This window comes from Struthio camelus, chromosome 26, assembly GCF_040807025.1.
Source record: "Struthio camelus isolate bStrCam1 chromosome 26, bStrCam1.hap1, whole genome shotgun sequence".
Classification (NCBI taxonomy): domain Eukaryota; kingdom Metazoa; phylum Chordata; class Aves; order Struthioniformes; family Struthionidae; genus Struthio; species Struthio camelus.
This window is the reverse complement of record NC_090967.1, coordinates 5,439,385-5,452,673: the sequence shown is the minus strand read 5'-3', so window position 1 is coordinate 5,452,673 and position 13,289 is coordinate 5,439,385. Positions and strand designations below refer to the sequence as shown.

At 41.7% G+C, this 13,289-nt stretch overlaps 1 protein-coding gene across 6 annotated transcripts in view; it reads left to right on the top strand.

Moving 5' to 3' along the window:
- The first annotated feature begins 5,516 nt into the window (after positions 1 to 5,516).
- Positions 5,517 to 13,289, top strand: part of CPAMD8 (C3 and PZP like alpha-2-macroglobulin domain containing 8) — a 55,056-nt gene continuing 47,283 nt past the window's right edge. For 5 of the 6 annotated variants that reach the window (XM_068920141.1, XM_068920140.1, XM_068920143.1 and 2 more), the window contains exons 1-8: positions 5,517 to 5,716; positions 7,829 to 7,980; positions 9,286 to 9,308; positions 10,563 to 10,728; positions 10,873 to 10,925; positions 11,413 to 11,430; positions 12,421 to 12,475; positions 12,614 to 12,727. In XM_068920141.1, coding sequence (XP_068776242.1) covers positions 5,634 to 5,716; positions 7,829 to 7,980; positions 9,286 to 9,308; positions 10,563 to 10,728; positions 10,873 to 10,925; positions 11,413 to 11,430; positions 12,421 to 12,475; positions 12,614 to 12,727 — 664 coding nt within the window. In that variant the 5' untranslated portion in view covers positions 5,517 to 5,633. The remainder of the gene's footprint in view (positions 5,717 to 7,828; positions 7,981 to 9,285; positions 9,309 to 10,562; positions 10,729 to 10,872; positions 10,926 to 11,412; positions 11,431 to 12,420; positions 12,476 to 12,613; positions 12,728 to 13,289) is intronic. The other variant, XM_068920144.1, reaches the window with a different exon arrangement.

The window sequence follows — 13,289 nt, the reverse complement described above, 5'->3', positions numbered from 1 at the left end:
TTCATTGCTGGTAAGCTTGGGTTAGTATGGCAAAGCGAGTAGGACACTTATTTTGCAGTTATTGGTTTCTGCGTTAGATATCTAGGTTTGACTAACAGAAAGGAGACTGTTACAGAACACAAAAAGAGAACAATACTAGCAGTTAAAGAAGTGGGTGTGGTTTTTTGCCATGAATACGGTACTGTAAAAATTAACTAAGACCTTATTCTTGTCCCAGAGCATGGAATGACTGACACATGTTTTTCCATAGGGAGGGAGGGGAAATAATGATTGTGGCTTCCCTGAAGCTGATGATGAGCTACTTGTCCGACTTTCTCACCTACCTTCTGTTGAAATCTAGCGGGTACAGGATTTAACAGCAGGAGTAAGTCATTAATAGCTGTATTTTTACTGCAGCATGTTGTTTTTTATTTATACAGTTTGTGCAAATGTTCCTAAAATCTTTAAATATGTGAATGTTCACCACCACCTCTGCCTTACTGTGATCTTGAGCCTGGACATCTCTGTGACAGGTTAGAGTGATAACACTCATACTGAGGCAGTGTCCTGGGATTGGGGTAAGCATGGGTTAATTATTAAGGGCATGATCCTACCACATGATTCTTGCGAGTAATCGAGTAATCGTATTGATTGGAACCCATTTGGGGAGGAGGGGACACAAAAGGAGGCACAACTGGGAATAGCAGTGCTCAAGGATTAGTGTTTTTTTTAAAGAGTGTAGCGTTAACTATTATTGTTTGACCAGTACTTGTCTGATAATTGTTGCATGTGTAGTTTAATATATTCACTAGTTGAGGGGACATGGGGAAAAATTCTTCTCAAGAGAAAAATGATGAGGAGAATGGTTCAGAACCAATCTAATTTATATGCTGACTGTTGTTACAATTTAGGCATATTCACACCTTGTTCTATAACTGCAAGCTCTCCCTCACCTCTCTGACACGTGAATGTAGCCACACGAATCCCACACACACTTTCGACCTGGACAAGTGCCTGAGATTCCTAAAATTTCATGAGGAGCAGAATTCCGGTTTTTGTAAACGACATAAAAATCTGAACTATGCACAGTGCAAGCGGTGGCTGAATATGGCCCATAGATTTGACTGATGAATAGTTTTTATACATAAGCAGTTCTTACAGAACTTCCTTTAAACTCCTAACCATTACCAGATGTGGGTTGCAGGCGGCTGCTGGAATTCCAACACCTGTTGCATCACACTGAATAGGATTCATTTTGGCAGGCACAGAAAATTCCATTTCAGTAACTAAATAGTTTGAAATGATATCTAAAGCCTCCTTTTTTCAGACCAAGCTGATTCTAGCCTTATTTACAGGATAGCACATGCTTTCATAATTAGAAGACAGCTTGTAGTCTTTAGAGGCTGTAATTGTCTGATACTTCTTATAGTCAGTAAATATCAAATGGAAAATCCTTAATTCTAAAAAAGATCCTTTTAAAAAGAAATGATGACAAGAAAAAAAGGCTATGCTCCAAATAGTGGTAATTTCTAGCTGGGGTTTCTGAAAGGTAGAAATACACTGTTTAGTGTTCAAAAATGTGATAGTATTACATTGAATATGATGGAACTCCACCTTAGAAATGTACTCTGTTGCATACACCTCGATTCATTGGTGGATTATGTTGCTTCTTCCAAGTCCGTACCCAGAGGTTTTTCAAAGATTAAAACGTGTACCAATTTGGATGACTACAGAATGGATGTTTAGTGGCACTTTGTGGTGAGTTTTTGCAGTGCTAACTTCCGAGATCTTGGGTACAAGGGTCTGTAAGGAGCCATTTGCCTATCTGTTCTGTGTTCAGGCATGGGTGATTGGGATAAGCATAACAATAACTATTTTTTGAAAACACGATGCTGTTTCACTCAAAACTTACCTCGTATGTAGGACTAGTATCAAAATCATTGTTTTGATAATGGCAACTGGTGAGGTGTTGTGCATCAACTGTAGGCTGCTACAGTATGAGAAAAAAGAGGTGTTTTATTTTCGTTTTGCCCTCCTTCTTGCCTTTAACTGAAGGCTTTCAAAGTGCTCTCAAATATTACCCCTAGGAAGGAGGCTAACTTTAGGGCTGCTACTTTGCAGATAGGAAAATTGAGACATAGGGGGGCTATATGGATGTTTCTGAGAAAATGGTGAAGCTGAGAAAGAATTTGGATTTACCAGGTCTTGCTTTATCCGTGCACGCTTCAGTCCAGGTAGCTTTAATAAAAGCATTCCCTCTTTAGTGTACTTTCTCATAAGTTGCTTCTCATAAAGTTTAGCTGGTTTGCTTGGGAATGATCTCTATGGTTCTAAATTTCAAATGAGTTTGATTTAACTCAGGAGAATGCAGCAGTATGGAAGAACTCACTTCAATGTAGACACTAGCTATTTCCATTCCTAGTTGAGTCTCAAAGGCCAATCTGTGTTACAAAACCTAGTTGTTTTTTTTTTTCCAATCAAAAATATAAACTGTTTGAAATGCAACCTCAGTTTGACAGGATTGGTGCAAGTAAGTTACGATTACAACTATGTGTCACAATTGCATTTACTATGGAGAAACATGAAATTAATGTGTGTAGAACACATGTAGAAAAAACCCAGCTCTTACAAAAATGTGCATGGTGTTATATTTAATTTCTTGTAAAAACAATGGAATGTCAATTGAACTGACATCACCCTGAAGAGTACTAGTGCAAGGTTTGTGGAGAGAGGTAATATGTGTTATTTAACTAATTAACATAGTATAACAAGATACTATCTCTCCTTACTGATATTGCCTCGCTTTAGCTAGGATGGTCAAGGATATAAACTATATAGAGAGTAATAGTAACATTGGACTACAGTTGTATGTTGTTTGAGGAATGGGAGATCAGAGGAAAAACCCGCTATATTTTAAGGACAGAGAGAAAAGATGTGTTAGGAGGGCCTCTTTTTGACTTCATGCTTTCTTGCATGTGTCTTCAATTTTAGACAAACAAAAGAGTCCCCTGGTAGCTCTCATGGCATTGTTTTGTCATGTGAAGATACATGAGCAATGAAGTGAGCAAGAGAGGAACAGTTGTGCTTAAATAGCACAGCAGCAAGCAAAATGGATTCAGCTTACATAATATTAAAAGCTGAAAGCTGCTCCAAGACATTCTGCAACTCCTCCCACGTATGAGCTATAGCTAGAAAAATCTTGTTAAAAATAAATAAAAATAACCTTTCTCAAGGTGGTGAGCAATCTTTAAAAACCTCTTGTTCAGCAGTGAGAGCGTAATTCTGAGTTTCTTATTATACTGAATAGAATTTATTCAGTATTCCACCCTGATCTTGACAATTGGAGGGGACAACTCTGAAAACAGTGTCTGTAGACAAGACATTTGTCAGGGATGGTTGGTCTACATGTATTTATTTATGTCTTAATACCAGGGCTTGGACTAGATGATTTCTTTAAAACCTTCCAAACCTGCTTGTCTATGATTTTTTTTTTTGTGCAGTCCTAAAAATTGTAATGAGCTTTGCAAAATACAGTCTTTTCAATTTGAGACTATTTTTTCAGTTGTCCAGTAAAAGAATTTTAGGTGAGATGCACTTTTTCCTAAGCCCCAGCCTAGCTTCTTTTTTTTCTTATTTCTTTAAATCAACAAAATGTCTTCCCTCTTTTTCTAGACTTGTTACTCTCCTTCGCAAATCATAGAACAGTGCTGTCTTAGCATAGGCTTTAAGCAGGAGAATGTAGCCATATCTAGCAGTGTTAACCATTACTGAAGATGATCTAAATTTATTAAAGAGCTACTGAGTTAATGATTTTTTTGTAGAAGTCATTAACATCAGTATAAATTCCAGACAAGATAAAACATAGGCAGCATTTTGTTGTTCTCTGGACTGTGGACTGATCAGTCTTAAGTCCTATTTTTGAAGTAGTCAGGGAAGCTTCAGTACTTTGACTGTATTTTCAGGGAGTAGGCTGCCTCGCAGAAAATGTATTAACTGGTAATGACTCTACTAAAATATATGGTGATTGAAATCATTTTAAGAGAGAGAAAAAGAATTTTAAAGTTTAGCAGCTTTATCAACTTGATCAGCCGTTTTGCTTGTCAGGAGCTGGAAGAAAGGGCCTTTGGTGTACTACCAAGTTACTTTTAGTATACAGAGCTGTATTTTTACTAAATTAAATGTCAGGCTCCGTATCACTGATTTTTAGAAAACACAGAACTGAGATTCAAATAACTGGGCTAACCTAGGGGGGAAAAAAGGATTTTATAAAATTTTCTGTTTTCCTAGTTGTTTATCTTTAAGCCAAGTATATACTACTGGGGAAAAAATGTAATTCTAATTATAAAAATATATTGAGGATTTTTGTTTATTCTGGGGGTAGAGCTCAGCTCTGCTGAAGTGCATCTGGGATCCTGGTTTGCCTGGGTCTTCTCCAGCAAGGGTTGGAGAAATCGTTCCCCTGGTAGAGTAAATGCCAAGCCTCTATGTATAACTGTCTCCCTGAATCACTACTGCTGTTTTGGGTGTGGATAATCTGCTTATACACATTCCTCAGCTACAAGAGGGACTTTTTAAATAATTTCTTGCTTTTTGAGTGATCTTTGCCCAACTGTTTATGTACAGGAACAGCTTTGCTGTAGAGAGCTAGCTAAAGATGCTTGCGTAAAGAAGATGGACTTCTAGTGGTGCAGAGGATATACAGGATGTTAAGAACTAGGATAAAATGGACAGGGCAGGATAAAACTAGAGAGGAAAGTGAACAGAGAGGAGATAAAGGCCAAGTTCCCTGCTTTTCTCTGATTTGTGTAAGCTTTGCTCTCACACTGCCCCCTCTTCATCTGACTGGTGTAGTGAGAGCTCCCTCTCCTGTCCCAAACCCCTGTAACCACTGGCTGGGATCACAGGATGGAGATGGATAGATTAGGGCCTAGGGATGGAGGAGGATAGAGGAGCAACCATCCCAGCACTGGGTTTTGAGCTGGAAAGCAGTTCTTTGGCAGTGCTCGGTGGCATCCCCCTGAGTACCAAGACTCAGGTAATGGGACCAGGCCATGCAGGAGATGCTGTGCCCTGGTCCAAGTTGAGCGGACCTTTAGGAAGCAGAGCTTGTGCAGCTCTTGCATCTCTGAGTGAGAGACACGGGCACCTTCAGGGTCGAGAAGGAGAAGCCAGAGAGCTCGGGCAGGTCTTCTCCTCCCCGGCTGGTCGGGCTGGGGCAGGAGGAGAGGAGCCGGTGCCAGAGCAGCCCTCGGGGAGGGAGGCCGGCCAGGAGGGCGCGGGGGCTAGGCTGTCAGGGCAGCCGAGAGGATGGCGAAGGTGAGGAGCGGCAGCTGGAGCCGGGGCCCGGCGCCGGGAGGCAGCGCACCTGGGGCCGGGGGAGCGGGCGGCGGCCGAGAGGCGGCGGTGCGGGGCCCGGCCCCCTCCCCCGGTGCACGCTGTCAGGAGCGGGCGGGGAGCCGCAGACAAAGAAGAGCCGCGGCCGGAGCCGAGCGGGCACCGGGGCCAGGAGGGGGCGGCCCGGGGGCGGGGACGCGGCGGGGGCGGCGGCCAGAGGCACCGGGGAGCCGAGCCCGGCAGCGGGGCGGCCGGGAAGCTCGGGCTGCGCTCGCCGGGAACAAAGGGCTGCTGCTGCCCGCCCAGAGCTCCGGAGCACCATGCCCCGCACGCAACCCGGCTGCGCCTGGGGCGTGCTGCTGACCCTCTGCAGCCTGAGCGCAGCCCAGCCGCCGGAGAGGCAGTAAGTACCGGGCGGAGGTCCCGCGCCCTGCGGCGGGCACCGGGGAGCAGCCTTCCCCGGGCAGGTACGGGGCGGCGGCGGCGGCGGGGGGGGAACGAGCCCCGGCACCCCGCCGCGGGCTCCGGGGGCGGCTGCCCCAGCCGCTAACAAAGCCTGCCGAAGTCCCCCTCGAGGGGCTGGGGTCGGGGAGGCGAGCTCCGGCGGCTCCGCAGCGGGGCTGCACGTTTGTACTCGCCGGTGCAAAAGCGCGTAGCGAGAAAAAAAAAAAAAAAAAGAAAAAATGGTCCGCCTAGAAATACCTGTCTCTAGCTCGTCCAGCGCGGGGCTGCGAGGCTTTATCTGCGAACAATTATTTGAGGAATCCGGGGTGTTGCGCAGGGGCTGCTGCTGCGCCTGGGACCGTCGGGGGTAGTGTTGGCCGCTCCCGCAGGACATGTGAAACCTTCTGGTAGGGCATAATCATCCGGAGGAGAAACATTTCACTCCGGGGAAACTTTTCTGGCTTTCGGAAATTGAATCCCCAGCTCGTTCCAGTTTGTTTAGGTTAACTTTGGTTAAGGTTTGCTTTGTTCTTTATCACTAGTTTATTATAGCCCGTCAACATCATGAATAGCTGCATTAACTGGGTGCCATGGAGAACTCCTTATTTTCACTTGCTTACTAGAAAATATTTCGCGTCCTGCCAAGCTTTGGTGAAACCTGACAGAGCTGTTCGTTAAATGTGCTTACAGAATCCATTCAGTCCCTGTCAAGTTAACTGTTTAATTGCCAGGTTAAATATTTAATATTCGAATGCCACTTATTAAATGACTTAAGTAGTCATATCATCAGACTGATATTTCACCAAGAGTTACAATAATTTAGAACAATGTGAATACATGTGCTTCACATATGGTACTACAGTGCTATACTTATGTGACAGTTTGAATCTAATCATTTCATACTGAATGCAGATGGTATTCTTTCTCTCTTTCCAAATAGATCAGTTATGCTTTCCTTAGCAAGAATTTGCAGACTAAGTAGTAACTTTTTATTGTTATTTATTATTGTTCTGATGAATTTTCAAACCTGGCAACCATAAGGTTTTGAATCTCTAAGTACCCCATGCAATGCAACTCAAATGCCACAGAGATCTGAACTTCCTTTGGGGGTAATGGGATCTCCATGACAATGAGGCCTGCTGAGAGAGAAACATGGGGTTGGAATTTGATAAAAGATGACTTGGGGGCTGTTAAACACCATCATCCTCATCCCAAAGTGATAATTAATCATGAATGAAAGCAACCTGGTTCATGGAATGGCAGAGAAGCAAGGGGCTGAGAGAGAAGGCTGAAAGAGTTGTGTAAGAAACTGCCTTGTTCAAAAAATCCTTTTGGGAAGAAGAGCCCCCAGAAAGGTGTGTGATGTCATGAAGAGGGTATGAATGTATTGCTAACAGCCCAGCACATCAAAGAGCTCAGAGATTGTAATGGAAGGCACTGTAATGCTTTTAGTTGGTGAGTTCATAGCATGGTGCCATTCAGCACTGAGGAATGGTAAGGATTCCGTTCAGAAACACAAGGACTGTAGTACGTGTGGGGTGTCTTATAGGGTGGTTTTAAACCTGTGCATGTCTGCTACCATCGTTCCTCTTTGACAAGGTTTTTGAACTTGCAAGGTAAAAACGTTTGAACGAAAAGTGATGGCAAAACAGAGAATTTGAGCCCAATCTTGCAACTGCGATGTCTGAGTTGCTTTTATTTAAGTGTGCAGTTGCGAAGTGTTACATGTATGGGAGCCTGGCATTTAGAGAGTGCTGAGTGCCAGCAGAGAGAGTTACGTTTCTTGTTTATCAAGTTGAGCTCTCAAAAATGGAGGCATGAAAAAGTGTAATGTTTTTGCCTTAGTTATATCTAAACTCTTTCAAAACAAAGAGTATAATCTACTCTATTGGAGGTTCAACTAGCACCTTACTCTTCCAACGCTGGGAACCTGTGTTACAGAATAGTCCGTTCTTGACTTTCAATTAGTCCGTTACATGGTTTTATGTTCTCTTACAAATAAGCATCTAGGAAAGATCCCACTCTTGTTGCTGTTCTCATTGACCATCTACTTAACAATCTTACTCCCTAGGGGCTATTTGATTGCTGCACCTTCTGTTTTCCGGTCTGGTGTTGAGGAATCTATAAGTGTGACCATCTTTAACTCTGTGAAGGAGACAACAGTGCAGATTCAGTTAGTAGTCAAAGGAGAAACTGTGTCACGAGGCCATGGAACGGTTTTGGGTAAGTTCTTATTGTTGTGAACTTGAGAACTGGTGTACAAGTTGCGTAGTGAGGGAGCACATCAATATCTCTTAAGAGAATTGCTTTGAGCTGTAACAGAGCTGGAAGCAAGCTAATAATCAATCCATTGGCTGCTGCTGAATGGTCTCAGCATTGTGCTAACCTGGGTTTGATTTCTGTGGGCTGAAAACGCCCAAGGCTGATCATTTTGGAGCACTGAGGTATACAGAGACCCTGGATAAAGATGGCACGTTGATATTCAAGTGTTTTATAGTGACTAGCTCTTTCCTTTTGAAACCTGAACTTTTGACACTGGGAAGTTGTAAAAGGAATTAGAAGTTGAATATAAAGAAAAATATGATGTCTACAAAAACATAATTTTCTATCTTCAGTTTAAAATGAGTGTTGGAAATGCAGTCTCCTCATCTTCAGGACTGAGTATTACTAGAGATGTGGTAATGTAAGTGCAGTTGGATAGGCCTTTAAAATCCAAGACTAATATCTGTGTACTCATGTAGAAAGACAAAAAGATTTTTGATTATGCCCAACTTTAATTCTGAATGAACTCACAATAGTGAAAATGAAGTCCACCAGTGCTGTTTTACCACTGCCAGTAGTGATGGAAGTGGTAATTTAGACAAGGCTTAGGCAATCGGTCTTTTTAGCCATCATATTTAACCCTTCTCTGTGCAAAAATTGGCAGTTATAAAAATGCCCTTTCCTTTCTTGGAACAGATTGTATCTGTTTTTATCCTCTCCTGTCCTCTTTGAAACTGGCTGACAATTGCTATACTGAATGAAGGGGAACGATGCTTACACATGTGGACAACATATGCTAAAAAGAAATCTTAGGTATGGCAGTATCCAGCAATCAAAATAGACTCTATGGGTGTTTGTTTTGAGAATGATTCAAGTCCCAAGAAAGACCAGGTCTTTTTTTCATCGAAATACTTCTGGAAGCGTAAAATGCCCTGCCATGAACCCTCAACCTTGGTGGCACTCTTAACTGTAGAGCATTTTGCAGTTCACCCTGGGGTAAAATTGTGAATAAACTTAGATCAAGTTTATATTGGAGAACTCCACTAGATCTGACTTCACTCAGCCTGCAGATTGTTTTACACAATACAGGAAAATTACTTAAATCATAATCAAGGAGCATTTCAGTTAGCAGCTTTATGATTTTTGGGTCTCGTTTCACTGAACCCTAACTGGCTCAAAGGTTAGTACCCTAGCTTGAGAAGAGTAACACTGTTTAATCCCTTCTCTCTTTCTCTCTCTCTCTCTCCCCTGTCTTTCTCATTTTAGATAAAGGAACAATTAAACTGAAGGTGAGTGTCGATTGTGTTTTTAATTTTTTTTGAGAGAATATTTGCTTCCAGCCACATCAGGCATTGCTGTCTGAGCAGCTGAGGCACAGATACAGGTCATGTGCTGCTGCACTCGCTACGAAGGAAGCAACCTTTGAAGAGGTAGGGGGTGGAATGGAAAGAACTGCAGCTTGTTCCGTTAGAGCTTGTCTGTTGGGCTCTTACACCACTGAAGAAAATCGATGGCTGAGGAGAATGTGAAGTAGTTTGGGGCAAAGCTAATAACTGTGGTTGGTGCAGACTTCAAACTTTTTGTTTTATGTGAACAGCCTTCATTGCATCTACTGCATCGTCTATGTTATCACTGGCCTATAAGTAAATTGAAGCCTTTGATTTACAGTCACTTAACTAGCTTGATGATGATCTGTCCTGACTGGTTGGGCCTCTTCTGCCTTGGTGGCATATCCCAGAGTTTTCTTTGCCTTCTCTGTAACTGCTATATGGCTAATGGTCATATTGTCTATCCTGCTGGTAGTTAAGCTGTGTCTGGGAGTTAGGTTCTAGAAAGGGTTTGATACATATTTCCCCACCCACCCTTTACTGTACATGGATCTATTAGCATCTATTCCTTACATTGCAGGAAGGTATAACGGAAACCTATGTAAGAGGAAACGTACACAGTTAAACTAAATGCTGTAGACGTGTTTACCCAAAGCCTGTAACTCACTGTTGAATAAGATCTGCAGGCATTGCTGATTTCAGAGTTTAATGAAGGCAATGCATTTTATCTGTTTTTATCTTTTTCAATCCTAAATTAGAACCTACTATCATAATATTTTAATATTAATAGATTTTTTTGGTTTGTGATTTTTAATTTAAAGTTATTAAAGAAGTGTGAATTTTTTTTCCTTTAGTAGAGCCATATCCTCATAGCATGGTTATTTTCCCTAGGTAATGCATCTTAGGAGGAGCTGCGCATGCAGGTCAGATATCACTTTGCTTGAGTGATAAAGAAAGGGTAGAAGAGAATTTCCTGCCATGTTTTTAGCATAACTTTTCTTCCTTTGAAATTTTTCTTTGCGTTATAAAAAGAATCTAGTGTGTTCTTCATTTTCTCTCTATTACTAATATATAATTACACTGAAATGCAACAGGTGGCTACTCTTTGCTTACTTCAGTGTCAATTATTCTGGAGTAGTAACTGTATTCCCCAGAAACATCCCCAGAGCTCAAAGGCTCTTCTATGTCTTCCTCACCTGATGGTCTGTTTTCTAGGTGCCTTCAGGACTTCGTGGGCAAGCACATCTAAAAGTCTGGGGCAACCGGCATGTGGCAGAGGAAGGTTACATTTTTCACAACTATACCACAGTAACCATTGATAGCAAAGGGTCATCAGTGTTCATCCAGACTGATAAACCTGTCTATAAACCTAAGCAGAAAGGTAAAGTGACCTCAGAGAACTTGCCAGATGCTAGGGCTGCTTGCAAGCAAAACTTTTTTTCAAGGGTAAATTCTAGGATGAGATTTTTTTTGTTCAGGGCTGGCTGTGATGAATAATAAATTTCCTCTTTTCCTATATTTTTAGTGTTAATAAACCTCTTTATGGTGACTTCTGACTTGAGACCAATCAATGACAGGGTAAGAAAACCTGTTTTCTTTCCCACTGTAAAATATGATGGAATACTTGATTTCCTGTGTTTTACTCTGACATAGATTTGTGCAGAAATATAATTGGATTCCTTCATCTATTTTGGCACCTCTTGTGATTACTTGTTATTCACAAATTAGGGTTTTGTTTTACTTTTTAATTTGGGCACATTGCTGTTAAAGGAGAATGCACACTTTTGTAGTGGTATCAAATACAATGTTACTATACCAAAGCAGTTCTGGAAAGAAGAATTTTGTCAGACTTGCGCTCTTTTAGTGCACAGATGTGCGAAGTACTAATTTTCCAGTCATTTGCTTGAATGCAATGTTTGTTTCTCAGACCGCTCTTACTGAAGAACGTAGGTTTAAACTTTCTTCCTTTGTGCATCATACCTTGCTATGCCAGCTCAGCAGTTTGTCACAAGAAGCAGAAAAATAGCTTTGTTTCATAGAGCCTTTTATTTTTTATTTCTTTCAGATTGAAGCTTATGTGGTGGTGAGTATCTGTCTGCCAGTCATCTAGCATATATCCTGTAAAGATACCAGATTGTAGTAGCCGTAGGATGAACAAGTAGCAAGTCTGTAACTTTCCAAGTCTGTTATGGCCATTCCCAGCTGTAACCTATGCCATTCTCTTTATCCTTGTGTCTTAACAGATCTTTGTGTTTTGGTTTTTATCACCAACAAACATACTTGTTTTCTACTTCATTTTCAGAAATCCATTCCCATTTTTCTGCCTGAGAAGAATTGACTAGATTCATTAGGCTTTATAATGTAATAGTCCCACTCAATTTCTCCCTTCTTTTCAATGCAGACACACTCCTATCCTTCATCTGGCTGGGCTGATATAGCAGGGCCAATTTCATCTCTGCACCCAAACATTATGATAGTGGACAGTAGAAATGCATGGCAAGGAAAGGGTGCTCCTGTCTTCTTCTTTATGAGGTGAATGAGAGGTTCCTTCTGTGTCTAGTCTTTTTTTTTTTTTTTCCTTTTTAATCCATATGTTTTCTTTAGCTGTCAGCAAGTAGAACTCACCCTCTTCCTTTGTTTGCATTCAGCCACAAATTTAACGCTGACAAAAACAGCGGGATTAATTTTGTCTGACTTTGCCATCTAAAAACTGTCTTGCTAGTTGTAGGAGTCCCTCCCTGAATGGAAAGAAAGCGTCTCGGAAGCCAGTTCATCCCATCCAAAATAGGTGTCTAACATAGGTGGAAGATCTGCCTCCTGACAGTGCTTATGTGTGGCCATTGGCTGTAAAAGCAGCGTAGCTTAAAAGAGCACTGAATTTTAGAAAACAAATCCCACTCTCCTGCCCATAAAATATCTTCAGAAATTTTTGAACAGATAGAGGCTGGTTACGTGTGAGCTGTTAGTGAAGTGCATAGATAAAATGAAGTTCTTTGTTGCAAACTGAGAGTTAAATGCATTAGTGATATTCACTTTCACTGTGATGTTTCTCATTCCTAAACCACGTATGCAGGATCCTCGGGGGTCTCGTATGATAGAGTGGGGCAATTTGAAGCCATTTTGTTGTGGTAAGTTCCACGTTATCTTAGCTCTGTGTGTTATTGTTTACCATTGATAGCTGCCAGTAGCTTCTGCTTATTCTGAATTGTGTTAAATAAGCCTTTATAAGGATTGATGGGAGTTCAGTGTCGTCTTTTCTTTCTCAGGCATTGTAAATATGAGTTTTCCCTTGTCTGATCAACCAGTATTTGGCGAATGGTTCATCTTTGCTGAAATGCAAGGGCACACATACAACAAATCCTTTGAAGTTCAGAAATATGGTGAGTTATATGCAAATCAGCTTTGACTGTGACCCAAACAAAACATTGTGGCATGTTTTTACTTAAGGTGAAACACCTGAGAAGTGGTGCATCAAATATATCAGGTACTTTGAGCATATAGACACTTGAAATGTAACCAAGTTCTTTGTTAATGTCCTTCACAGTACGTAAAGGACCTAAAATGGAGTATCATATTGCACAATCTGTGCATGTAAGAAACAAAGATTTTGCTTTGCTTTGGAAAGCTCTTAAGGATATTTTTAGTCTCTGAATGCTTTTCTTGCTTCCCCAGAGCCCTCCTTGGATTTCTAAGTTCTTGTTTCTACCCCCTTTTCAGTCTCAAAGTGCCCCTGGTTGATAAAAGGTGGGTGGTGTTCTACCTGGCACCCCATGTATGGCATCAGACCTGGATCGTAGAAGCATTTATAGGCACTCACTGTTACAGCTGCTGAGTGTCTCAGTTCCGTTCCTGACACAACATGGAGGAATAGTGAATTGTCCTCTTTACCTTATATCTAAGATGAAAAGCTTGATCTCAAATTCTGGAACTCGGATCCCTCTG